Raw genomic sequence first — 27,172 nt, forward strand, 5'->3', positions numbered from 1 at the left:
TTGTCAGATTGAGGACGTGGCCTGGGGTCCCCTTCCTCCCGCGGTCCCTGTGGTGGTGCCTGGCGCGTGGCATGGCGGCTGAGTGATGCCACGCGGACTCACACAGGCCTCCCGTGTGGGGGTCCTTCTCCAGGAGAGGTGACAGTCCTGCTGGACAGGCCTGCGGGCGTTAGGCACGGCCCGTGCCTTCCCTGCCTGCGGCTCCTTCCTCCCCGTCTCTTCACGTGGGCCCGTAATTGAGCTGTTCCCTCCCCAGGGGTGGGGACGCGTTTGTGAGCGCCCAGAAGTGCTGGCTTGTCAGAGAATTAGTTCACTAAACTCTCCTGGTGTGTATTCTGGGGATCCGATCGCTAGATCTTTCCTTTACTGTCTCTGTTTTTATGGTAGAACATATCAGAGCAGAAGTTCTGTGACATTTATGTTTAGATTCAAAGAGACAAGTAAGCATTGACTTACAGGTGCTGCTGTTTGTGGAAGGAAGAGCGAGAGCTGGTGTCTGTGAGGCCCCTGTGTCCCTCCCCACGCGCCCCCGTGTCCTCCCCTCGCGCCTCCTGTGTCCCTCCCCATGCACCTTCCTGTCTCCCAGCAAGTGACCATTTGCAAGTGGCCATTCTCTTGTATTTTGGTTAGCTAGTCTCTTGATTTTCTGTCTAGTTTTGTCATGTGTTTATATGCGTGCATATGTTTTTGCCTTTTTTAGTTTTCATTTTCCAATGGGATTATTCTAAATATATTCGTGCTGGCTCTTTCTGTCATAGCCCTCGGTTTGTTGCCTGGAGCTGGCGTTCATGTCCCGGCGCCGCGTCGCTCTCCGCGGCTCGGTCTGTGTGCGGCTCCCTCCAGTCTTGCGCTGCTCGGGCATTCAGGCCATTTGCACCGGGTGCGTTTTCTCAGGGTGTCGCTGGGCACGTTCCTGTGAGTGGGGTGTGCTCGTACAGAGCCCCTTTGGGGCGTGTGTGGGGAGGGGCGCCGGGGGCTGGCTCAGGTGCGCACAGGTGACACTGACTGGGGCGCTGGGGAGAGTGGCCGGCACTGTCCCTCGCCTGGACTTGGGAATGTCAGGCTGAGGCGGCAGTCCTGCCTCGCAGCATGAAGTGGTGTCCCGTTGGCCTTTTAACTTTGACTTCCTTAAGCGCATGCAAAGTCGACTGTGTTTTCTTAGGTTTCTTGTCCGTTTGTGTTTCTTCTCTTGGAAATGCTTTTGTTCCATGTTTCTCTTGTGTTTGCTAGTCTGTTCTGTTGATTTGAAGGAGTTCTCAGTCTGTTCCGGAAGCTGGTTCTGTTTTAGATGTGGATGGTTATGTGCCTCTCCCTTCTGATCGCGGCTTGCTCCTCACTCTGTTGGTGAGGAGACATTCATGATCCACCGCGGCTACTTCCACGATCCTTGCCGTTACGATCACACCTTTTTACAGCGGTTTCTGTTTTCTCAGGATTATTTATTTGAATGAGGGGAGGAGAGAGAGAGAGAGAGAGAGTGCACACACGCGTTGGGGAGGAGCAGAGGGAGAGGGAGAGAAACTCAAAGTCCACTGTGCTGAGTGCAGAGCCTGACACAGGCTTGATCTCACAACCCCAAGGTCACGACCTGAGCCTAAACTGAGAGTCGGACACTTAACCAGCTGTGCCACCCAGGCGCCCCAGCTTTTTGCACCTGAAGACGTTCTTTTTAACCTCCTGATTTCAAAGAAGTCTGAGTCTCCCAGAGTTTGAAGTTCTGCCCTTTAGATTTAGGGCCACAGTCTGTTTGGAATGGGCTTTGTGTGCATGGAGTTGGTGTGGCGGTCTGATTTCTGAGCACCTTCCCCGCGTGGATAAGCTGTTGTAGCCCCCCTGCTCCTTGGATCAGCTCGGCCTTAAATCAGGATTCCACACATAGTTCGCTCCGTCTGGGCTGTCCTCCATTCTTCCGGTCTGTCTGTTTGTCCCGTGGCCTTGCTGTCCTGCAGGCTGGGCTGCCCGTGGGTTGTTCTTGTTTCTGGGGTGTTCATGGAAATGTACAGTCAGCTCGTTAGTTTCATGAAAATCTCAGAAATCACATTGAATCTGCCCATCCGTTGGAGAGAATTCACGTTTTGTTTTTGCATTTCTTTAGTTCTCTGGATCTTTTATTTTTAATAGTGTCTTCTTTCTTGTGTTCTTGTGATACTCCGTAGAGGCGGCTGACTTTTGTCCGCGAGTCTTCTGTCTGGCCCATGTTACCGACCACTTTCATCCGTTCTCATGCCCCGCGTGTGGATGTGGTTGAAGATTTAGAGAAGGGGATCCTATTACTTGTGAATAACAGCGGTTTCTTTTTTTTCTATTTTGATACATGCTTTGTTTTGCTTTGCCGGCTAGGACTCCTACCACAGCACCGAGTACAGTCATTCCCAGCGCCATTCCTGATCGTAACAGGAGGCCTGTTCCCACGGTGCCCACCTCGGATGGCCACTCTAAGCCTTACGAACGCTTTGTCGTGTGAGGGGCGGGGCCCTGCTCGGGGTGTTGTGCTTTATCCGGCCCTGTCCCCCATCATCTGGTAGAATTCATTTTTGCCTCCTTATTCTCTTAACGTGGCAGATTTTATTTGTAGCCTTCCTGGTATCGAGGGAGTGCATGTTCCCGAAGTAAACCCGGGTGGCTGGGGGTGAGCTGTTCCAGGGCCGGCAGGAGCAGGTCAGTGGCCGTCTCACCTGCCGCCCCGGTAGAAGGGGAGTCTGGTCACTCCTGAATTTGAAAACTGCTTCTTTCTGACCGGTCCCTGATTCTCCAGGACGCTCTGGCATATAGCCGTGTCTGTTGTGTCGAATATTTGGTCTGGTAATAGTGACACTGTGATGTTGTGTTTGAAGGTGCTTTGAGTGTAGTGAGACATCTGTGCCTTTGCTAACCTCATCAAACACCTGTCGTGAGCACAGAATGGGGGGTGTAAATTGTCACGTTTGAAGGAGGTGAGTGTCGAGTAATTCACACACCACACATGGCCTCATTGTCTGCTTTAAGAGAGCTCTACGTTATTAATTAGTGTTGTGACACATCGTCAGTGGCCATCGCAGTATGCCTAGCGTGTATTTTATGTAGGGGCTGCCTTGTAACCCCCCTTTTGTCATGGGCTCTCACTTGGTGTCACTCATCGGGGGGAGAATTCGTGTGTGGCCGGTGTCCCTTGGATCGCGTCGTGTGAAGCCGGTGTCCCTTGGATTGTGTCCCGTGGGGCCGGTGTCCCTTGGATCACATCGTGTGGGGCACTGTCCCTTGGATCGCATCTCGTGAAGCCGGTGTCTCTTGGATCGCGTCGCGTGAAGCCGGTGTCCCTTGGATCACATTGCATACACTTGAGCGGTGATGACTTGTCCTGGACCACGTTGCTCCCAGGTTTCCAGGGATGTGAGTCCCCAGTTCTCCCGGCAGGACAGTGATGTTGTCGCTCCTCGCACAGAGATGGTCTCCACGGTGCTCTGTGTGCTGTGAAGTCATGTGGCTCATGCGTACAGTGTAAGGTTTTCAGATTTCTGAAGTCAGGTTTTTGTAAGCCCTCATGAGCACAGTGACGTTTTTGGGTTCAGTGTATTTCGTTTTTTAGACTGCAGAGTGGCTTGGTTCCCAGAGCACCCCACGGGGCTGGCTGGGCCGGGTCCTGCCTTGGCAGGTCCATGGAGAGCACAGCATGTTTGCAGAATGAAGCCGGGGCCCTCTTGGGCCCCTCCCGGGAGACTTCTGTGCAAGAATGTCCTCTGAGTTTTTTAGGAGAAACCTTTCTTGGTGCTTGGGTGCCTGAAGTCCGGCAAGTGAGTGAACTGAGAACGACTGTCAGGTTTGCATTTTCTTGGCCCTGGTGGTAATGGTAGCAAGTCTTTTATTACTGCTGCCCAATGTAAGTCCATTTGGTAAGAGTTGAAAGTTCGAGCTACTTTTAATGAATTCCGACTCTTTAGCAAAGACAAGCACATCAGGGATGTTAACAGAACTTTAATAGCAAGTAAGATGATGTGTATCGTCATTGGAGCCGTTTCTGGTCGTTCTGTGTTTTCACTGAGTGCCCCTGTCCTCGCGGGGCGCCCTGCTTATGGTCCTTTGGCAGATGACGCTGCTGCTCAGACTGAGCCCGGTACTGAATCTTGAGCTGGCACGCTGTGACCGAGCCCCGCTCCCGTCTCCACGCCGGCTCCCGCGGTCGCCCTCACGAGCAGCCGCCCTGTTTCCGCCTGTCCCGCCACGGTGGCCCCTGAGACACCCAAGTCTCTGCCAGATGGCATGGTGGGGGCTGTGACCCCCTGAGGAAGTGTAAGTGTACGTGCAGGCCTGGGTGTGGTCTGTGTCCTCAGCACTGGGCTGTCAAAGGGTGGCCACGGACAGGGGTGCAGGCAGCAGAAGGGGTCCTATCTTGCCGTCCATCTAGTCCGTGTGTGTGTGTGTGTGTGTGTGTGTGTGGTGCCAGCCTTGTTCCGGCCGTGTGCAGAGCTGGAGGACACATCCCCAATCAGGGTGCTTTCTGGGGTCACTTGACTTTGGAGGAGAACACTGAGTTGCTGATGTTGCCCCGTGTCCCAGTTCTGGGAGCCTCTGTTTCCCGATCTGGTCTTCCAGCAGCCTTGTAGGAAGAGTGTCCTGACTCCCGGGCTGGGCTGTCCCGCCTCCCCCATAGCCCTGCCTTGTACCCTGCTGGCAGGCTGCACAGGCCTGGGGGCCCTGGTGGTGCCTGTGGTGCCGGCCATGGTGTAGATGCTGGAGGTTGGCTTCCAGCCCCAAGCTCAGCTGCTTTGGCCATGTGGCAGCAGTGCTGTCCTGTCGCCTCCCTGTGCTGGCCCCGGGGCAGGGGCTGGGCAGGTGCTAGCCCAGGGCCCCACGCTCCCTCGGGCCACTGCTGGCTCACTCCGCCTGATTCCTGGCTTGGCCCCTCTGGCTTTTGGCCCTTGACTTCGGTGACCTGCTGGCTCCTGCTTTGCCTTGGCGGGACTTCTCGCTAGCTCTGGCCTCTGTCACTCTGGGGAATTGGGCCTGGTCAGTGAAAGACCTGGCTGTGGCCAGAGTACCCTGTTTTCCTGGCGCCTTCCTCAGTAGGGTGCGGGAGCACGGGCAAGAGCTTCTCGTCCTCGGGGTTACACCGTCAGTGTGGGTGGCCCTTGGCGACTGTCCTTCAGAAGAGTCCTCTGACTTTGTTTGTAGTTGAGACCATGTCGGAGTGAGGGCCCTGGGGATGGAGCAGCCAGCAGGAGCAAAAGCCAGTGCCCAGTTTGCCCCAGGCCTATCGCTGGGTGTGAACTCAAGGGAACTGGTGCATGTACCCTTTAAAGGGTCATGTTGTTGACTTTGAAAACGCCTGCTTGGAAACAGTTTTAGGAAAAGCCCTTCTGGTGCTGTCTCTTAACAGCCTGAGTGCAGGAACTTGGAGGGGGCTTGGCGCGTACTGTGAATGGGAGCGGCGGGTATTGGGCGCAGGCGAGAAGCCCCCCAGCGTGCATCCCCCTGGGTTGGGAACGGCAGCCCCTTGCGTTACGACTTGCTCTAGTGATGTCTCGTCTCTGGGGAGCTCATTATGATGACAGGCACATGGAAAAATATTTTCGGGGTAACCCTCAGAGGTCCTGTCCTGATGTGCTCACGGTCGCGCTTGCTGTCCTGGTCCGTGTCGCGGGGGCAGGATCTAAGGTGGGGTGCGCTGTCACTTGGGTCTTCACAGACCTTGTTGGGGACGGGGCCTAGGGTCCGTGAGACGGGGACGGGGCCTAGGGTCCGTGAGACGGGGAGCTGGCAGAGGGAGGCCGTGGGCACCCTGGGGCCTCACGGGACAATCTTGGGTGATTCGGGGATGGAGTTCTGAACGATGCTGAGGGATTCGGACTCTGAGCTGTGTTCGTTGTCATCATCTCAGACACAGGCCAAGTGAAGTCGCATGACATGATTTAAGACAAAAGATCCAGGATGAAATCGCAGTCAGTGAAGAGAAAACAAAGAGTAAGCAGCCCTCAGCCAGCAACGGCGCGCATCGTTTCTGATGTGGGCCTCGTCCTGCCCATCAGCTCTGCAGCCCGGCCTGTGGTCGCTCCCGGAGCAGCCCCGAGTGGACGGGTCAGTCAGGCTGCTGCTGGATTTAGGTCTGGGACAGGTGTCCCGTAGCAGCCCCATCTCCCGGGGCCATGGGGCCCCTGTCCTGTTCCAGCCCGTGTGGCTAGCCCCCCTGGAAGGCAGCAGGGCCAGGAGCTGGCAGGGGGCCTGGTTGTGGCCGCAGCTAGGGCACGAGGGACCCTTGGGGCCCTCAGAGGGACTGCTGGGATTCTGGCTGCCTGCGCGTCCTGCTGGCCCCCTCTGCCAAGGCCCCTTCGCCCAGCTCCCTTCTGCGGGACACCGTCCTCAGCTGGCCGCTCAGGACTTTGTTCCCTCCACGTTCCGGGTTTATGAGCTCCCAGGGTCACCAGGCGTTTTCCCTACATGGAAATCTTTTTCACACTATTGCAATGATTGGAAAGTTCTTTCCTCTGGGGAGTCTAGGCAAGGCTGCACTGTCTGTCGCCTCGTTCGGGAGCGGCTTCTGCCCGCTCCCGTGGAGAGAGCGCTGCTGCGGCGCGCTCTGTGGGTGGCGTCTGGCCAAGCCGCGGGCCGAATTGGGTACGGAGGACTGGGGGTGCCCGCCGGGCCAGGGCTGCGGGCCTGGGGCCTCCAGGTGCTCTGGTCGGAGGTGGGGCCACCCATGGCTTCCTGGTGTGTCCGCGGTGTGGCAGGCCAGTCTGACAGGACGGAGAGAGGCTGAAGGACGTTTAGGCCGGTTACTTACCTTCTCTTCCCTCTTCCTGCCAAAGAAACATCAATCCTGGCCTTTTTTTTGTTTTCGAAATTAATGGCTATTGTTAGAGGGAAATAGTCCGCGGGGAGACGAGTGGCGTGGGTGCAGCGCCATGGGACAGCAGGAGCTGAGTGCACACTCGGAGCACGTGTCAGGGCCCCGCGCACGTGAGTCCACTGTGGCCCGCACAGGCGACTCCGTCTGCATGGACGCTGGCGAGCAGCCAGCGGGGCGGACGTCACTGGGCGCCACTGTCCAGGGTCCGGCCGGGGCCGGAGGCAGCCTGCAGGCGGTGTGGTCCCCAAGGAGGAAGCGTGGCTGCTTCTCCTGCAGGTGAGGGGCTGGTGCCCATGGGGCGGCCGTGGGTGCCTTGCCTTCTGCTCGCCTGGTGCCCGCTTCCTGTGCCCGGACCTGGACTTGGGGCAGGAGCGTCTTCTGACGACGAACATGAGCTCCCTGAGCTCGGGACCCAGAGTCTTCCCGAGCCCCGCGTTGTCCCCTGGCACCCCGGCTGCGTGCCCCTCTGCTCTCTGCTCCTCCTGCCTCAGTTCCCGTCTTTACAGCTCGCCCGTCGCCTCCTCTTCGGGGCTCCCTGTGCCATGGGCTGCCCCCACCGCTCCCCGGAGTGGAGCAGAGTCTCCGTGGCCCCCGGCCCGCTTCACCTCTTCCCAAGGGGGGCCCTGATGTCCTTGTGGCTTGGCCTCTGAGGAGCTGGGCCTGGAGCACCTTTGAAGGAGAAACAGAAGGGCGACGCGGGTCCGCACCCAGGGCTGGTCTGAGATCTTGGTGCAGCAGGGGGATCCCGGGTCCACCGGAGGTGCGGACCTCGGAGAGCAGAGGCGAGTGGGGGCTCAGAGAGGAGGGTGCAGGTCCCGGATCATGCACGCCTCGCTTCAGCCAGAGCGAGTTCCAGGGTTTTCCTTGGCGCTGGCTCCGTGCCAGGACCGAGGGCATGGGGTGGACAGGATGCAGGACGACCCTTCCTCAGGGGCTCACGGGCGAGAGGCTGAGCTGCTGTCCTAGCTCGGGGGGTCCAGGAGGTTGGCTCTCAGGAGGTGGTGTTGGAGCTACGACCTGATGCTGGAGATCTGGGGCACTGGGGGTGTCGGAGTGGGGTGCTGCCAACCGAAGGAGCCAGTGTAGACGCCTTGGGGTGGGGACAGAAGCGGCTGGTTTGGTGCAGGAGGACCCAGTGGAGGCGAAGAGGTGGGGAAGGGAGTGGCAGGTCCGGCCCCTTGGAGTCCTGGCCAGCAGTTTGCATTGATCCTCTGGGTCTCGGGCAGCCACCGGCGACGCACGGTGTGACCTGCTGTGTGTTACCAGCTCCTCTGCCGCTCTGGGGGGCGTGGGGTGCAGGGTGTGAGCAGGGAGGCCAGCCAGGAAACTGTCCCAGGGAGCCAGACACGAGATGATGGCCAGTAGCTGGTGGTGGCGGAGCCAAGAGAAGGGGCTAGGGGTGCCTGTTGTGGGGGGTGCTGTGGTGCTGCGGACATGAGGGAGCCCCACTCTCTACGGCCTGGAGGCTGGACCCCTGGGGCTGACGACCCACAGGCATGTGTTGCTCGTCTCTCTTTTTTCTTTCCTAAAGATTTTATTTATTTGTTCGACAGAGAGAGCGAGAGCAGGAACACGAGCAGGGGCAGTGGGAGAGGGAGAAGCAGGCTTCCCGTCAAGCACAGAGCCCCATGTGGGGTGCGATCCCAGGACCATCTCTTTAGGGGCAGAGCCGGATTTGCATCTGTCGTCCCAAATCTCCACGGCTGGCCGTGCTCTTTTGATGCTTTAGCCCGCCTGTCTCGTTTAGAAGCCATTTTGGGGCACCTGGGGTCGGGGGTCAGTCGGTCAAGCATTTGCCTTCAGCTCAGGTCATGATCCCGGGGTCCAGGGATCGAGCCCTGCATTGGGCTCCCTGCTCAGCGGGGAGCCTGCTTCTCCCTCTGCCTCTCCTGCCTGCTCTGGCTGCTGCTCCCCCTCCTTCTGCTCCCATGCTCGCTCGCTCTCATAAGTAAATAAAATTTTTAAAAAAATGCTATTTTTGTTTATGCTTGAACCCCTTGTCCCTTTATTTACATGTTACTGGGATTAAAGCCTTAAAAGTATAATTTTCAGGTTTTCGAGAGCGATCAAGTAGAGTTAAATTTAAATAAATTGAACTACATGACGGATAACTCCTTAATTAATGGGAAATCTAAACTCTGAACGTTCTCCCAAGGTCCCGCAGACACAGGGCACTCTTCTGCTGTGAGCGTGCGGGCTGGCCTGCGCTCTGGAAGCCCCGCGCCCCGCACAGGGGCCCTGATGCAGGGCCAGTAGGTAATCACTGGGTCATTGGCCGCTTTACACACAGCTTTGCAAGCACATGCGCGGTCTCTTTGGGACCAAAAAGGCTCGGCTGCCCCTGCTGCTGCTCTGCTCAGTCCCATTTGCCCCAGTGCTTCCCTCAGTTTCCCCAGGGGTGTCCCACGCAGCTTGGTCCATCTCAGGACGAGAACTGGTTGTGAGGAAAGCTTCGCGACTGTGTCAGGAGCCCCGGCCAGCAGGTCTCCTCTTGTCTCAGAGCTGCTGTGGCCTCTGGGCCCACGAGTCGCTCCACTTGCCTGCGTGGCACTGGCTGCACTGAGAAGACCCGTGTCCCCTCCACATTCCTGCCGCATGGGGCCGGCTTGGTCAGCTCGCCAGCTTTCTGTGCCGGGAGCACCAAGGGGAAACCTGCGTTCCTGCTTGTAGTGGGGTTAGGGGGTGTGCGCGTGCACGCGCGCACGTGTGTGTGTGTGTGTGTGTGTGTGTGTGTGTGTGAGAGAGAGAGAGAGAGAGAGAGAGAGAGAGAGGGAGAGAACGCAATGGCCAAGTGCTCTGAAAGTCTGGGCCTTAGTTAAAGGGTGAGGGGGCTCCACGGCTGACATGGCCGCTCCCCAAGGTCGTGGGTTTGCAAAGCAGGAAAGGAAACTTCTGGGCCCTGAGCTCCAACTTTTCCTCCAGCGCACCTACACACACACACACACACACACACACACACACACACACACGGACCACGCACCAGCCCCCACCCCCACGAACCACACATCTGTGTGTACACACACCTCATGCCTGCGCACAGACACGCACACACCACACACCTGCCCGCACACCTCCTGCATCTGTGTACATGCATGTGTGCACATCAGGCCCTGCTGGGTCTCGCGCGGGCGAAGCAGTTAGAGGCAGCTTGCTCCTCAGAGCTCATCCCTGATGCTGTTTCTTTCTTACTGAACTTCTGTCACTTTTTCCTTTTTGACTTATGCATGAAAACAACTCTTGTGGACTACAGAGCAGTGGTGGCATTCTGTAGTCCTTACGAGGCCCTGTTTAGTCGGACACCAGCACGGACTCCAGCTCTGCTGCTCCGCACTGTAGTGCTTACCCCGCCGTGCTGGAGTTTCGTCATTTGTGTGAATTACTGTTTCTGTGTAGTGACATCGCTGCAAACCTAACACTCCAACAACACACTGACCGTGTTTGTTGCCTTGCAGTTTCTGTGGGTCAGGTCTGGGCATGTCTCAGCTCACAATTTCCCCAGGTGGCAGTCAGGTGTGGTCTGGGCTGCAAACGCTTCCGAGGCTTGACTGGGGAAGGATCCACGTGCAGACCCACGTGGTTGCTGGCAGGACTCGGTGGCTGGTAGGCTGTGGAGATGGGGCCTGGGTTCCCCGCTGCCTCTAGGTGGCCCTTTGGTCCTCGGCACACGGCCCTTTCCACGTGCAGCTCATGGGATCGTAGCCTGTGTCCTGGAAGCCAGCAGGGACAGCGTCTCCTGGCAGGACGGGTGTCGTCTTCGGTGACATAGTCGTGCACATCCTGTCCCCTGTGCAAAGCAGGTTGTAGGGCGTGGTCACACTCAAAGAAGGGACCACAAGAGTGTGTACACCAGAAGGTGGGAGGTGGGGCACAGAGCCTTCTCGGGGCTTGTCTGCCTCATCATCTGGCGGTGGGGTAGTAATTGTACTGGCCTCAGCATCTAGAGGGGGACGAGCTGATGGAGGTGGTGAGGCCAAGAGCATCTCATCGGTGTTAGCAGCTGTTGTGTGAGCATGGGAACGCTGTTGGTACCGGGGTTAGGTTGCTTACTGAAGCCCACGTTTGCACCGTGGAATCCAGGGCTGTCGCCAGGGACTCCTTCCTGCCCTCAAGGCACCCCTCCATCTCTCTTTTGCCCTCAGGGGCTTCTAGAACACACTGTGTACCACTGTGGAGCCCTTCCATCCACGTGTTTGTGGGGCTGACACTCTGCTTTGTTCCCAGCCCTCCTCAGGCCTGGTTGTCGCGCAGTGACCACAGACGCCCTTGCTGCCCGCATCGGGTCCCCGACCTGCAGGGCGCTGCCGATAGTGCCGCCTTGCAGCATGAGGGTGTCTTTCGTGGTGCTCTGCTCCCCTTCCAGCCTGGGCGCTGCTTTCAGAGCAGACTGACCCTGTCGCTGGGGGCCCTGCTGCCCTGTCTTGAGGGGAGCCCTGTGTAGAGGACATGGGCCATGTGAGCAGTGGCCCAAGGCGTGGCCCAATCTCATCCCTGGGTACTCCCGGGGCCATCTGAGCATCGCCCTATGCCAGGGAAGCAGGCTGTGCTGGGACCGGAAGGAGCCAGACTCTACAAGAGAGGCTCGGGCCACAGCAGGTGGATCCCCGTCTCTTGGCCGATTGTCTTCCCTGTGGGTCTCAGGTGGGGGGGGTGCCCGGGGAGCGGACGGTGCGAATGCATCTCCACTATCAGGCTCACCTGCTCTTGGCCACGTGGTGACTGAGCATGCATGCGAGTGAGTCCCCCACCTTGCTTGTTGTCTTTGCTAGAACTTTCTAGTGTGGGATAGAAGTCTGCCAGGAGCTGTACCCATGTTTCAGGCTGTTCTTGGTGAGCTGCTCCGCTGACTTCATGGCTCTTCACGGCTCTGTGTGCTGAGCTGTCACGGGTCTGCCCTGCCTGGCGCGGCTCCTGCTCGGCCTCCAGCAGCCTTGTCCTGCCTGCCCTCTGCCGCCGCTGTGGTCTTGGTGCTGCCTAGGCCCTCGCTTCCCTGGCCGGCCTCCACCCTGTGCACGGCGAGGAAAGGCCACGTGCAGTTAGGACACTGTTTCGGGCCTTGCCTGTGTCCAGATGCCTGGGCGAGGCCGTGACTGCTGTGTGACTGCCCAAGGGCTGGGTGGGGGTGACTGGGGTCTGTGAGAGGGGTCTTCTTGTCCCTGTCTGACCACTGGGCCACTGCCCTGGCAGGTCATCAGGGCGAGGGCACTTGACGTGGTGGTGCAGTGCTGGCCCTGTGGCGTCTGCACAAGAGAAATGGCAGATGGGCCACATGTTGAGTGGTTTTGGTTTTTTGCTTGTTTGAATATTCTTGCTAGTTCTTGCTGGAAAGCGGTTGTAAAAGGAGACACGTGTATGGACGTATGTGTGTGAACGCCTGACTCATTCAGCAGGGGTGTAGCAGCTGCCCCGCTGGGACAGGCTCTGTGCCGAGGTGCCCCGGCCTGCGTGGTGGTTACTGGTACTTGTTGGAGCAGCAGTGGGTGGGGTACTCGGGCGGGCACAGGCTAGGGGCCTGGATTCTAGGGCTGGTGGTGTCCCCCATTGACCGTGGACCCTGCATTAAGAGACTTCCCCATCTAGACCCTCGGGCCCCCGCTGCAGAGCTGGGTGGGTGCTGGTTTGGGGCTGCACGCCACAAGCTCGGTGAGGTTTGGGAGGCAGGGCAGTGCAGGGAGGGGCTGACCTCCTCGGAGACACACAGGTTAGCCCTGCAGGCTGGACTTGTTTGGAAATGGGGCAATTCACGCTCTGTTTGGGTATCTGCTCCTTGGGCCTGCCCCGTGTGCCTTCTTAGCCTGAGGCCCACGTCAGCAGTGAGGGTCTTGTAAGGAGAGAGCAGCTTGAGGCACTGCTGTGTCCCCGGCCTGGGTGACGGAGCAGCTGGTGGGAATGGCCCTGCAGTAGGTCTCCTGGTTGGTGATGACTGTGCAGTGACTAAAACATCCATTAAAACACCAAAGCAACCAAGTGCATGGGTGCAGAGAGCAGACTGGTGGCTGACAGAGGTTGGGTGGCTGTGGGTGAAGTGAGGCTCAACAGAAAGGAAGTCCGGGGATGTAGTGTGGTGCGCCAGCGTGTCTCAGAGTTTCTAAGAGATCTTAAAAGTCCTCATCGCGAGAAAAGAAATTTATAGCTGTATGGTGACAGGTGTTAATTAGACTTAGTATATTACAGAAGATCATTTTTGTAGTATATACCAATATCGAGTTACTATTCAAATATTATACACCCGCAACTAATGGAATGTTAATGCCGGTTCTGCCTCATTGAAAACAATCTGTTTACCGCACAAGGGATATTCAGAGCATCTTTCCCTGTATCACCCCCCGCCCCCCACCGTGTCCTGACCCCAGCCCCCTCGCCCCATCATGCTGCCTGCCTTCTCTCCGTGCACCCATGGTCCGTGCGTGCACCTGCCCGTGCGCCTGCCGGGCCCTCTGCTCTCCCGTCCCTCCACGTGGAGGGAGTGTGCACCCAGAGGCCAGTGCTGAGGCCTGTGCTGCTTGACTGCCTGACCAAGTCCCGGCAGCCGTGTGCAGTCTCTGCCTGCAGGGCCTGGGGGAGCCCAGTGTGGCTTCTCTGGGGGCCAGATCGTGTGGCAGGGCTGAGCCCGGGGCTCAGGGGACACTGCAGCTGCTTCTAAGTCAGTAAGAAGTTCAGATAACGGGAATTTTATGAAAAAATTAAGTAGCAGTTAATACTTGTTTACAGTTTTACTTTGAGTAGTAGAGACAGTGAAAAATGTCGGTTGTGTGTATGTATTTTGAGGGAAAGAATGCATACGTGTTAAAGTTTCTGATGTGTTTACTCTCGCTTCACCACCTGTTCAATTTTCTTGCAGATTTTTGAAAGGATATTGTTTATATGGGCGATACGTCACCCTGCCAGTGGATATGTTCAGGGGATTAATGACCTTGTCACTCCTTTCTTTGTAGTCTTCATGTGCGAACACATAGGTAAGACCATATCATGATGTTTTTTTCTCGCAGACTTTGAATGTGAACTTTGGTGGCCTTGCCGCGTTACTATGCACCAATGTTGAGAGGTGCCATTAAGTTAAATGTTGTAATGACAACTAAAAATAGAAATAATAGATTTCTCATTGATGCCAGCTTTAAAAAAAAGTCTGTAAATTCACGTGTTGAACTGCCAAAGAGGACATGAAGACGTGGTTTCTCTTCTTACTGTTGTCTTTCTGATAACACACGAGCGGTGTGGTTTTGCCGTGGCGACCGGCGGAGCGCTGGCTTCCTCGGGGTGGGTTTGCGTGGATTGGGTCAAGGTGATGGAGCGGTAGTCGAAAGTTCTGCTGACAGGCTAGAACCCGAGCCCTCCCTGACTGCCTTCTGCAGCTCGCTGTCTCCTTCCCACCTCGGGTATATGAGCAGCGGCTCATCTTACCGGAATGTTAATTGCAAGCAACATAATTGGTTTCACGGAGACTTCGGTGGGGCCCCGCGGTCTCTCTCCGAGGGCTGTGTATTTCTTCCCATTTAGTTATGGCAGTCACTGTAATATCACTGTATCTGTTATGAACACATGTTAAGTTTTAGAAAAATTCTGGAAATATAAGGGTAGGATCTACTTTTAATTTATCTGTGGATAAAAAGTAAATAACCAAAGGAGGGATTTGCTGTTTGCCTGTAGCATTTTTATTAAAACCCCATTTTAATTTGTCTTACGTGAACCTTCCCGACTTGATATTTGTTTGTTTTTATGAGGTTGTGTCTCCAGCCGCTTCCACTTCCCATCCTGGGTGCTGTCCAGGGGAGGAGGTTTGGCCGGGACCGATGACCCTCCGAGCACGAGAACATGCCCGTTCAGTGCGTTTCTTCGCAACCCCTCACGCTGTTTGCGCCGCTGATTTCAGAGGAGGTCTTCCATTGCTAATCAACTGACGAGGACCACCGTGGCCCCCCCCATCAGCTCTTATGTGTGGGGCAGGGGGAGGGGCGGGCTCTCTTGCCTTTCTGCCGCTTCCTCCCGCGCTTGACAGATAATGAAAATGTTCTTAATGATCCTAGAACAGTAGGACCTGTCAGTAGACTTCAGGGTTGTTAATTGAAAGAAGAAGTTCAGCAGAGATGTGATTAGAGAATTGATATTCCATGTTAAATAGACCATTTAATTAATGTGGTAAGTAAGTTTGTCTTAAGTACTTTACCACCAGCTCGTGTCGGAAGACCTGAGCCATCCGTACTGCATTGGCCTGAGTCGTCCGCAAGGGGGGTGAAGGGGCTGGGCCGTGGGGTCATGGTGCAGAAGAGAGGCGCACCGGAGGAGATGGGATCTGTGCTCTTTCCCTGCCTCCCGGTGGCCCCCCCCACACGTGTGCGCACGCACCCGTACCGGGACACGTCTGCTCACGTTCACACACGCACCAGGACACACGTGTGCATTGAGTGGGTGTGCGGGGGTTTGGGGACATTTGTATGGAACACACGGTTTATTTCGGGCAGTCGGCGGTGTCATGAAGTGACATACCTTGTTTCTCGGCCTTCAGACACCGCTGGTGGCGTGCGCTCTTCTAGCTCTTGCCGTCCGGGCTCGGGCGTGTTCACCTGTTGGTGCCAGTTCAGCCCTCCTTAACCTTAGGAAGCCTCAGGCCCGTGGAAGTGGTCTGGAGCCCCGCCCGCCTGCCCCCGGGCAGAAGTGTGGTCATCCACGCTGACCTTTGGGGGCCTGCGCTGGGGTGCCGGTCTTGGGCGGAGTGCCGGGGCGTGGAGACCACGTCGGTTCAGGTCACCCCGTGTGGAGCGGGCACCTCCTGGCCCCCGGGAGGCGAGCGAAGCAAGTGTGGGTCCTGCCCCCTGGAGCTCGTGGTTACAGCAGGAAGACAGACAGAAACCGGTCCTGAAGGACGGGAACGGAAACAGACACTCGTGTCATCTGGAGGCGTGTGCGGTGCGGGACAGCGAGCCCGGGCGAGGGTTCAGAGGAGCCTTTTTGGGCTCCGTGTCGCGCCGGCTGCCCGCTGTGGGTACGAGCGGGGGCGTCGCTGCAGGGAGCGGCGGGAGTGCAGCTGCGCGGCTGCAGGAGGTGCTGTGACGCTGGGCGCAGTGACGAGGGAGGAGGGTCCCCACGGGGTGAGTCCCTGCGGGCACTCGGCCGGGTCTGCTGGGCGCAGGGAAGCCCGGGCGCGTGTCCGGCCGTGTCGCCGCGGCTGCGGAGATGGGAGGCGCTGCGCGGAGGCTCAGAGGCGCGGGCATGTGTGTCGGCAGCCGCTGGGCCGAGGCTGTTGTGGTTTGCGGGGTTTGTAAGCGGGTAAACGTCGGGCGCTCGGCTTCCCGAAGGTCTGGAGAATGCAGTTTCTTCGTCCCCCACCCGGGTGTTACGGTTACTGTCCGGCAATAGTTCCCTTGAGATAGAGCTGACCCACCGTAAAACTCACCCGCCGCGAGGGAGACGTTCGGTGGCAGTCGGGTACTCACACGGCAGCCGTTGCCCAAATCCCAGGAGCTTCTCACCATCCTGAAAAGCACTCCTGCCCCACAGTGGCCCACGGCCCTTCCCCGTCCGCCCGCCCTGCACAAGCACACCTGGGCTCTGTCTCCTGGGCTGCCTCTTGGACATCTCTTGGAAATGGCATCAAACGGCGGGAGGTCTTCTGAGACCGGCTGCTCGCGTTGGCACATTCAAGGTCTGTATGGGCAGCAGGTGCCGGCACCGCAGTCCTCGTGGCCGGGTGGCCTCTCGCTGCATGGCTTCGGCACACTGTGCCCCTCCTCAGAGCCCTGAGTGGACGCTTGGTTCTCTCTGCTCTTGTTATCACATGCGCTGCTGCTGTGAGCCCCTGCGTGCTGGTGTAGACGCCCGTTTTCAGCCCTCCGGGCATCTCTGTACCCAGCGGTCAGATGGCAGCCACGGCTCCACTGATGTTCCCGCCAGTGGCCCGGGAGGGTCCCCGTGGGCCCACAGCCTTGCCAGCGTGTGCTACGGCTTTTGTATTTCTCAAAGGTGGTGGGAGTTCCAGGCGTCCCTTCTGACCTGTGAGTCCTGTGACTCACTTACACCTCGCCACTGTGCCACCGCGTGGTCTCCCCCTCCTCTCCTGGTAGCCCCGTCAGTTTCTGCTCCTCGAAGCAGCAGCTGTGTCTCCCGTGTGCATCTGGTCGGCGCAGACTGAAAGCTCGGCAGGCCCCAGGTCGACTCGGATCCCCGCAGGGTTTCGGTGTGTGTTGTGTAGTTAGAACGCACGGTTTTCAGCGTGTGAGCGCTCGGGGTCGTGGAGCCGGGAAGTGGAGGCAGCATGGCAGAGAGCCAGAGCCTTGACCTCGACAGCTACACTGTTGACAAGGGGAGCCTGCGTTTATGTCTCTTGGCAGCCACGCAGGGAGAGCTGGGGAAGGAGCTCCCCTCTCCCCATCCCTGCACTCCCTCTTCCCCTCTGAGTGGGGGCTGCTCAGCTGCGGGGGGCGTCTTGCATCTGCCTGGGCCCATTGCCGTGCCTCTGGGTGGAGTCATGGTGTTGCCTGTTCCGATGCCTTCCCGTGGTGGGCCTCCTCCGTGCCTCCTGCTGCTTGTGCCAGGCCTCGAGCGAGCCCGGCCTCTTCTCCGGGCTGCTGGCTGGGAAGTAGACTTGGCTCCAGTTTCTTCCTTCCCAGGCTGTGGTTGGCATGTGGGTCCCAGTGGCTCATCTGGCCTTGAGCCTGAGCTGTGTTTCTCCACCTGTCCTCTGTGTCAGGCCCCTGTCGGTGGCTCCTTCCTGTCCTGTACGTGTCCTGGCAGGCAGGCGCAGGATGGGGCCAGGCCCGCGCCGGCCCTCCTGGGTACCTGCTACTGGGTATAGTTCCTCTTTTCTCTTTTCTCTGTGCATTGTAATTACTTACTTGAGGGCATATTATGTATAAAATTCTGTGTTGTGCTTTTTTCCCGCTTAACCTTATAACAAGCTTTTCCCTATATCATTAAGAACTCTTTGTAAAGATCATTTCTACCTCCTGCACATAATATTCCATTGAGATAATATAGCATAATTCATGAAACCCTTCTACTGTTGTTGGATTTTTTTTTTTTTTTAAGGCTTTTTCCCTCCAGGCATGGTGTAATTTTAAAGTAAAGACTGTATTTTTCAGGCAGCAACTGTCATATTCCTTTTAACAGTGTTAAATTTGATTTAGAATTAAGAACCATTCCCTTATGTTGCATTGCACAATTTAAGCAGAGAATTATATTTTCGTTTTAAATATTTTCAGCAGAGTGAAAAACAAAACAGCATCCCCCAGCCCCCATCCTCTGTGCTATTAAATTTAGAAACAGTTCTGGTGGGGCACTTTGGAGGGACCCCTCAGGCTGACGGCGTGTGGGTTGGGTGTGTGGGAGAAACGGTCGGGACGGCGAGGGGTTTCTGCGCATTGGTTCTCTTTATCAGCATGTGTAGGCTCCGATTGGCTTGATTTTGGTGTCATTTTCTCTTAAGATAAATTACTGTCGACAGCAAATATGGAAAGGAACTGGAATAAACAATGTATTTCCTTAAGAAAATTAAGAATGTGCATTTTTATTTCCTGTATGTGAGTCAGAATCTCACAAGTACGGGTTGTCTTTCAGTATGTCAGCTTTGCTCCGAGAACACGGCATTTGCTCCACGCAGCCTGGGCTTGCGGGGCTGGGATGAGTGCAGGAGCCCAGGGGAGTCCGTTCCCACAGCTAGGCGGGCCGCGTGGGGGAAGGCACGTGGGGGAAGGCACGTGGGGGATTTGTGAGCCACCGAAGGGGAGCGGTGTGGTCATTCTTCCCTGTTTCCACTCTCGGAGTATGAATTGGGCTCTGGTGACAGTGGGGGAGGGAAGGGCTACTGCCGCTGGTGAATCATTTCAGAAATTGGGGCCTTCACTTCCCTGTTTGCGCTGAAGTCTTGTCTTGTTGCATTTCATTTTCCCCACGGGCCGCACGAACTGGAGCTGCGGCTCGGAGCCTCTCCTGCACGGCTTCCGTGCGTGCTTTTCATGGCGCAGGTGCCTGGTGCTCCTGCGTTGTTCACCGAGAGCGTCTGAGAACGGGGTGTTTTGTGTGGACGTTCTGGTTCCACGTGGGAACGCAGAGGGCAGAGGGCCCTGGGGATTGCTGTGTTAGAGCCCGAGACGGTCCCCTTCAGGGACAATAAGGTCCCATGTCCTTGCAGAGCTGGTGACTCACATGGATCCTATTTTCCATTTAAAAACGCGTTGATTATGCAAGTAATGGACTTGTTAAAAGCTTTAAAACTCAGTGACGGTGTGAGTCCACGTCTCAGAAGCTGTCACTGGCTCGTTTTTGTTAATTTCCTTCTGGCTTTGTGTCAGTGTACTTTTTTTTTTTTTTTTTTAACATGGTGGCAATTATGTTACGCATGCACATTTTAATGTTGCTTTTTGTTTGATACATAAGCATCTTCCAAAGTCATGAAACTTTTCTTGAAATGTCTTTTTTTAAAGATTTTTAAATAAATTTATTTATTGGTCAGAGGGAGAGAGAGAGCGAGTGAGTGCACAAGCAGAAAGAGCGGCAGGCAGAGGCAGAGGGAGAAGCAGAAGCAGGCTCCCCGCTGAGCAGGGAGCCCGATGCGGGACTCGATTCCAGGACCCTGGGATTATGACCCGAGCCAAAGGCAAGATGCTTAACTGACTGAGCCACCCAGGCGCCCCATGAAATGTCTTTTTGATAAATAATGACACACGACTTCCCGTGATGGGTGGGAAACTGGTCAGAAGGTCAGTGAGCAGCTGGAAAGCAGACTAGGAGGCTGAACAGTAGCTAGACCTCACCTGTGTGTGGAGCTGGCACCCAGGAGCAGCAGGATGCATGCCCTTCCCAAGTGCGCCGGGATAGAGTACGTGCCGGGCCGTGCGGGGAGTGTCAGCACATCTGAAAGGACGGGGTCATGCAGAGAGTGCTCCGACCCGGAGGACACCGAGTTCGGTATCGGTCACAGCAGGAAGCGTGAAGGAGTTGACAACCGTGTGGAGATAGGCGACGACTAGAGAAGAAATCGTGAGGAGAATTAGAAGTAACTTTGAGAAGATTGGAAAGGAAGACACAGCCCACCCAAACTTGTGGGGTGCAGCCGTGTCTGCGCCCAAGGAGAACCCGTCGTCGCCAGTGACTGTCTTAGAAAGATCATCTCAAATCGTGAACTTGACTTTTTAGGTTTAGAAACTACAAAAAGAGCATCCCGAAGCCAAAACAAACAGAAGGAAGGAAATCAGGACTAGAACAGAAATAAGTGAAATAGTAGAAAAGCAATAGGGAAAACCAACAAAACCAAAGCTGGTTCTTCAGAAATACCAGCAAAGTGGACAAACTGCAGGCCGGCCGTCCGGGAAGAAGAGCCTGCCGTCCGCAGGGCCGCGAGGGGCCTTCCAGCTCAGGGAGAGGACGAGCTGACGAAAACACGAGCCGAGTGTCTGCACAGACGCTTCTCCAGAGAAGACGTAGAAATGGCCAGTAGGCCCGTGAAGAGAGGCGCGAGGTCGTTGATCTTCAGGGGTGGGAACCCGACCCCAGTGGGACAGGCCATTTCATACCCTCCGTGGTGGCCGGAATCCACGAGGACCACAGAAATGTCGACAGAGGTGCGGAGGAAGTGGACGTCTGGGTGTTGTTGAGGGCAGCGTGGGTCTGGCGTAGTCCCTGCCTCCGGCGGACGGCGTGGTGTTTCACGGGAGAGTTGGACACAGAGTTACTGTGTGCGCGTCCACGGGAGTGCCGTTCGCACAGCCCACGACACGAAAGCCAGCCCAGACGTTCGCGAGCGACGCTCACAGTAGTGGGGGGGTGCACCCCGGTAACATGACGTCACAGAGCTAGAGCAGAGAGCGTGAGGTGCTGACACACCGTTTCACGGGGGGACCTGGGGACCGCACATGAAATGAGCTGTGCCACGCAGCATCCATGCAGCGTGGGATCCACGGATACTGGATGTCCCGAACAGGCAAAGCTCTACACACAGAACATAGATTAGTGGTCGCTTGTGTCTTGGGTACACGGTGGGGTCATGGGGATTGACTTTTCATGGGCACATGGTGGAAAGCATCCTAAAATTAGGAGTGGTAGCGGTTGCACAGTTTAGCGAACACACCATAAGCCACTTTGTGTGCTGTGTTGTGTGGCGTTTGAGTTGATGCTCGGTAAAGCTCTTCAGAAAGAAAGGAGAGTTCGTGTCTTCGTCCGCGTGGGGGGCAGTGACAGAATAGCAGAGTGGTCGCTTCCAGCAGCAGGAACTGGTCTCTCAGAGTTCTGGAGGCTGGACATGGGGCAGCGCACCAGTGTGGCCGTGCTCGGGTGCGGGCTGCTCCCCTGCTTGGGAGCCCACGTCCTCTCTCCTCGCCGGGTCCTCACGGGTGGAGGAGCCCTGGGGCCCTGTGGGACCTGTACAGAGCACGACCCCACTCGCGGGGGCTCCTCCCTAAGCACCTCCTTCAGGCCCCAGCTCCAACACCATCATCTCTGGGGGTCAGGACTCGACGTGTGGATTTTCCGGGGGGCATGGAGACACTCAGACTGTCTAGGGCTCTTGTTCCAGTGAGAGGGGAGAGCGGAGCTTGGCGGGTTTCTGTTGGTGAACATCTGTGTGGTGTTTATGTTTTCACTGTTACTGGTAATACGTGTGGTGTCTTTGAAATAAGTTCTTGATTGCATTTTGGACTGTTTTCTTGTCATGCATTCTTAGGCGAGGCGTTTCTGCGTCATGCTTGTGAGTGTTTCTAAGTCTTGATGACCTTGTGGGGTATCTTCCGGGAAGATGCTGGAGGGCCTACGCCCGCCAGCCAGCTGAGAGATGGCACGTCACTCCTGCCTCGGAGCGTTCCTAGCGTTGATTGCTAATGGGTCCTTGACTTGCCGACTGGGGGCGGCCCTGCGTCTCAGTCTGTGTGTTTACACGTGCACTACACTCGCTCGTAGATATTTTCGTATTTACGTGTGAGCCTGTTCGACATGGGCCAGAGCTCCAAGCTGTTAAGTGACTTGGAGAATTAATTGGAGAGCCAGGAGCAATTAATACACTCTCCAGTATTGACATTTCAGTGTTCAGCCTGCCAGAATCTTGCTCAGCTGGCCTAATTAGGAACTCAGGAAAGACCAGCGTGTGCGCGTGCGTGCGTGCAGACTGGGAAGCCAGTGACTGCGGTCCTCATGCTTGGTGTGTGCCCGCACTGCAGGAACACGATGTTTCACCCACGGCTCCTTCCGGGGACTTTGTTCTCAGGGAGGTTTGCTTCTGGGTCCCTGAAGCGTGCACATGCCCACCGGTCCTCACCCTGGAGGGACAGCCAGCCCCGCAGGCTGCGCACAGACCCCGTTTCCTGGAATCCCCGTGAGCAGTAAAGGCTTTCTAGGACAGCCTGGGCCCACGGAAGGCTCTGCCACTTACATTTGAAGAACTTCCTCCTTCCGCAGACGGGGGCTCTCCGTGCCTTCTTACGTCCTGCCCTCTTAGAGTTGGAGAGTCACAGAATGGGTGTCAGGTGACATGCATCAGTGACTGTCCTCTTTGCTCTCCAGTGTCCTGATGAGTTTCTGTTGACTCCAAGGTGATCGTGAAAGTCCCAAGGCCACTTTCAGGCCAAGTTACTGCCAGTTTAGTCCCAGTGTCCTAAGCCTGTTTGCACACACGTGCTGTCGCGCGGGCCCTTCCAGTACTGTGCGTCACGTGGGCGGTTGGCGAGGCCGGGCAGCTCCTTCAGGGTGGGACCCTGGCCTGGGACCTGTGCCCCCACGGATCGCGGACAGTGCTGGACACGCCGCCCTGCTCGGAGTGCTGCGGCGGGGAGGCCGTAGAGGGGACAGTCCGTGAGCGGTGCCCAGGCTCCCCAGGGCAGCCGCTGCATGCGACAGACCTGCTGACGGTGGGCGCGGTCCTCAGCGCTCTGACCCAGCTCGGGCTGGAGGTGCGCTTCTCCCTCTTCCGGGCTCCGGTGTGACCCACGTTATTTTAATTTTACCCATAGAAATTTCACCGGGAGTTTTTTTTTTTTTTTTTTTTAAAGATTTTATTTATTTATTTGACAGACAGAGATCACAAGTAGCAGAGAGGCAGGGAGAGAGGAGGAAGCAGGCTCCCCGCTGAGCAGAGAGCCCGATGTGGGGCTCGATCCCAGGACCTGAGATCATGACCTGAGCCGAAGGCAGTGGCTCAACCCACTGAGCCACCCAGGCGCCCCACCGGGAGTTTTTTTTTAATTGATGGCGTTCAGTTAGGAGATCCTTAACGACATCTTCTGTGATCTGTTTCCTTTGTATTCCCAGTTCTGTGCTACAATTTGGGGAAAATCCCTGCTTACAAATGGAAGAATCATGAAGGAGTTCCTCGTTCTGACCTTACAAGGTTTCCCTTCTGACTCTCGCGCGCGGCCATGTGTGAGCCGTGTGGGAGGCCCGTGTGCTCTGCCGGGGCTGGAGGGGGCTTGGTTCCTGGGAGAAGGGCACCTCCCTGGGTTCGCTGCGTTGATGACTGTGCGCTTGGAGCCGTCACCCGGGCCATCCCTGTGGGACCTGCTTCATTACTGGGCCTGGGAGGCCCTGCGCAGTGATGGGGCTGCCCGAGGCCACCCGTCAGGCCCCCCCATCCCCGGGTCACCAGAGCTGCCACCCCGAACTCCTGCCTTCCGGCGGCGTGCTACCTGTCGGAGCAAAGCAGGAGGTGGACGGGTGCGGACTGCCGTGCGGCGTCGGATTCTGCCCGCCCGTTCCTCCGCACCGACGGTCCCGCGTGGCGCTGGCCCTCGGGCGCAGGGGTCCCAGGTGCGGTTCCCCGTGCATGGAGTAGCCGGCTCCCCGGGTGGTGGTGGGAGCGAGGGGAGCATGTGCGTGTCGGCTCCACGGACCGTTCTTCTGAGGGCGGGCATTCACACGTTCCGAGCTCTGTGGCCGTGGTCTTCGTGTGCTTGTATTTTCCCCTTCGTGTTCAGGGTTGTTCGGAGAGGGATAGCTGGAGGCGGGTGGCTTGGCGGCAGCCCGTGGTCTTCGTGTTCAGGGTTGTTCGGAGAGGGACAGCTGCAGGCGGGTGGCTTGGCGGCAGCCGTCGTCAGTTGTTACTTGCATTTCTGCCTCCGGACTTTGTGATGTTCTGCCCAAGGCCCGCCCAGCCCCCATTCCTGTCTTGGAGCTGTTAGCATCCACACCGGGCCCTGTCTTGGAGCTGTTAGCATCCACACCGGGCCCAGCGTGTGTGCTCCTTCCCGGACCATTTTCCCAAAAAAACTAGAGTCAGGCATGATGATAACCCAGTGTCCCTCGGAGCAGGGAGCAGAGAGGTCGCCTTGAAGGAGTCAGGCCCCGGACGTCAGGTGGGCGTGTGGCGGGTGCGGGAGGCCTGGCGGCGCCGTGGCGGGGTCTGCGGGGCGCCGTGTGTCTTCCCCTGTGGGCGCCCCGCTCTGGGAGCTCTCGGGACCCAGCAGTCCTGCAGAAACAACTGCGGCATGCAGCGCCCCTGCTCTGCCCCGCCGCGGCCCCGGGCTCTGGGCGGCTTTCAGGCCCCCCTTTGATGACCTCCATCACCAAGCGAGGTCCGCGGACGGGCAGACAAGCAGAGCGTGAGGCGGGCTCGACATCATTATGCATCTTCCTGTCGGACTCGGACAAGGGCTGTCAGGCAGCCGCTCAGGCTGTGACGGGTCCCGAATAAGGAGCAGAGTGTGAGCGGGGACCCTCACGGCGCTCCTGCGTGCGCAGCCGGCGGAGCTGAATGGCCGTCCCCGGCTCTTGCCCACCGGAGCAGAGCGTCTTACCCGCTCTGCCCCTCAGTCACTAGGCTCGACCGAGGGACCGAGGGACCATTTAAAGTTTTGTTGACGGGGCGCCTGGGGGCTCAGTGGGTTAAGCGTCTGCCTTGGGCTCAGGTTGTGATCCCAGGGTCCTGGGATCGAGTCCCACGTCAGGCTCCCTGCTCACTGGGGGGTCTGCTTCTCCCCGTCCGTCTGCTGCTCCCACGCTTGTGTTCTTGTGCCTGTGCGTTCTGTATCTCTCACGTGAATAAGTAAGAAACCTTCAAAAAACCAAAGTTTTGTCAAATTCTGTAAGTTTGTGATCATTCTCAAGATTCATATTTACACCTCACAAACATAACGTTGGGTGTTTGGGGACAGAGGGGCAGGTAGGGTTCTCCGGCAGGTCTGTGATCGGGCCTGAGGCTACAGACGCGTTCTTCAGTTTTGGAGAAGGGTGTTAACTGTCTGTAGACCCTCAGGGTCCATTTCAGTGCTTTCGTTTTTGAGTTCACTGTTTGAACATTTCAAACTATTTGCAAGATTTGATATTTGATGACTTATTCTTTTCTTCAAAGCTCAGGGAGAAAATTTGCTTATTTTTGAAAAATAGAGTAAAATCCATTCTTTTTTTTTTTTTTTTTTTAAAGATTTTATTTATTTGTCAGAGAGAGAGAGAGTGAGCACAGGAGACAGAATGGCAGGCAGAGGCAGAGGGAGAAGCAGGCTCCCTGCTGAGCAAGGAGCCCGATGTGGGACTCGATCCCAGGATGCTGGGACCATGACCTGAGCTGAAGGCAGCAGCTTAACCAACTGAGCCACCCAGGCGTCCCAGTAAAATCCATTCTTATCTTGCAGCTACCATATAGTCCATTGGGCCTTTTTATAAATTGGAGACATAGTGTCAGATCTTAATGGTCCTAATTTTTTTTCTGTATGTCAAAATATTTTGTTGGTTTATCATCCTAGGAATTGTTGCATCATTATGCATTGATTATTCCTAACGATGGTAAAACCAAGACTAACATGGAGCGTGGAGGAATGAGAGACGGAATGATCCAGAAGAATCATGTGGTAGTGAAATAAACCGTCCCTTTGTGGGATCCTTCGGTTTTCTTATCGTGTCTCCCAGGGGATTGCATTGTCTGTCAGCACTGTGGCAAAGAAGTCTGGAGGCATTTTTGTAGTCTTTTTTTTTTTAAGCTTTCATTGGACATAGAGCATTTGGCAGTTTTTCTGTCCTGCGCATTATGATGAAGAGGAGAATGGCGGAGGAAGGCCCTCGCCCACTGTTGGGTGAATTGGAAGTTGGGGGCAGAGAGGCGGATGCAGCAGTCTCCACGTCCCGCCGACGTTCAGCTGGCTGTGGCGGGTGCGAGCGCCAGTGCCCGGGCCGTGGGATTCTCAGCGCGTGCGGGAAAGCCGCTCCCTGGTCCAGGCGGTCACCTAATATTTTGTGGCAAGTATGAGGACTGTCCTCTCTTGCTAGAAAGATCCGTACTCTGTTATTTTCCATGACTGACGTGTGTGGGTCAAACTTGGATGGAGGTGACCAATGCTGAAAGCAGGAGTGTGCTCAAGCAGTGATGGGAAGGCGCCAGGAAGAAGCTGTATAAATGGAGGAAGGCACTGGCCCGTCATTCTGACCGGCCTCCGTAAATCAAAAAGGGAAAGTTCTTTGCACTTCCACAGCAGAGAAGAGGGCTCTCTTCTCTTCAACAAAGCTGTCACCCACAACAGATTCAAAAGTATTGAATTTTGGGAGCACCTAGGTGGCTTAGTCGGTTGGGCGACTCTGGGTTTCAGCTCAGGTTGTGATCTTGGGGTCGTGGGATCAAGCCCGGTGTTGGGCTGTGTGCGTAGTGCAGGGTCTGTTTGGGATTCTGTCCCCTCCCTCTCTTCCTCCCCTGCTCTCTCTTGCTCACTCTCTCTCAAATAAATAAATACATCTCTAAAAAATGGTGTTGCATTTTGAAAACAACAAGGCAAAACTGTAAGTAACAATCAACTGAAACTTTCTGGAGATGAATTTGAAATTTAGGAATTTGATTGAATTTGAACAAAGCAAGTGAAAGAACCAGAAGTCATGGTAAGTGAGGATGTATCAGAGAAGAACTTGACCCCTGGAACCACAGTCGCGTGTCGACAGCATCGGTGCGGCAGGGAGCACCATCCCGACAGGCGCGGCACTGCTGGACGGGAGTCTGTACGTCGTCACCAGTGCTTACGACGTGGCTGTGACCCGGCCTCGGTCCTGGCACGGGTGAGCCGTGATTTGCTTGCAAGGGCTGTTGTCTCTTTCGAGCATTTTGTTTCTTCAAAACTAGGAAAATATGGGGGAAAATCCTACTATGTTTAAAATCATGTTAAAATTTCTAACAAAATTGTCCTTTACAGGTTCTCTTTTCTTAATTCTGTAGATTATTTGTAAAAGGACTTAAAATACATAAAAATAGGAAGTGTCTGTTGGACTCAGATGACAGATGGTGCTTGTTTTCCCTGACATGCTATGTTCTTACAGTGTCCGGTCTGGAGTCTGTAGGTGGTCCCCTGGGGTGTCTGAGAGCCTTCTGGAATGTGGGTGTAGAGTCACTGCTGGTCATTGTCAGACGGACTGCAGTGGGGGCGGGTGCCCCTGCATTGCCTCTGATGTGGCCAGGCTCCGGAAGGC

The 27,172-nt window shown here is 56.3% G+C and overlaps 1 protein-coding gene across 3 annotated transcripts in view; it reads left to right on the forward strand.

The window, feature by feature from the left end:
* Nucleotides 1-27,172, forward strand: part of TBC1D22A (TBC1 domain family member 22A) — a 296,923-nt gene that overhangs the window by 104,712 nt on the left and 165,039 nt on the right. For all 3 annotated transcript variants that reach the window (XM_004775436.3, XM_013047255.2, XM_013047256.2), the window contains one exon: nt 13,659-13,773. In XM_004775436.3, the coding sequence (XP_004775493.1) occupies nt 13,659-13,773 (115 nt within the window). The remainder of the gene's footprint in view (nt 1-13,658; nt 13,774-27,172) is intronic.

This window comes from Mustela putorius, unplaced genomic scaffold (genome assembly GCF_011764305.1).
Source record: "Mustela putorius furo isolate JIRA1106 unplaced genomic scaffold, ASM1176430v1.1 tig00003871_pilon_pilon_pilon, whole genome shotgun sequence".
NCBI classification, from domain to species: domain Eukaryota; kingdom Metazoa; phylum Chordata; class Mammalia; order Carnivora; family Mustelidae; genus Mustela; species Mustela putorius.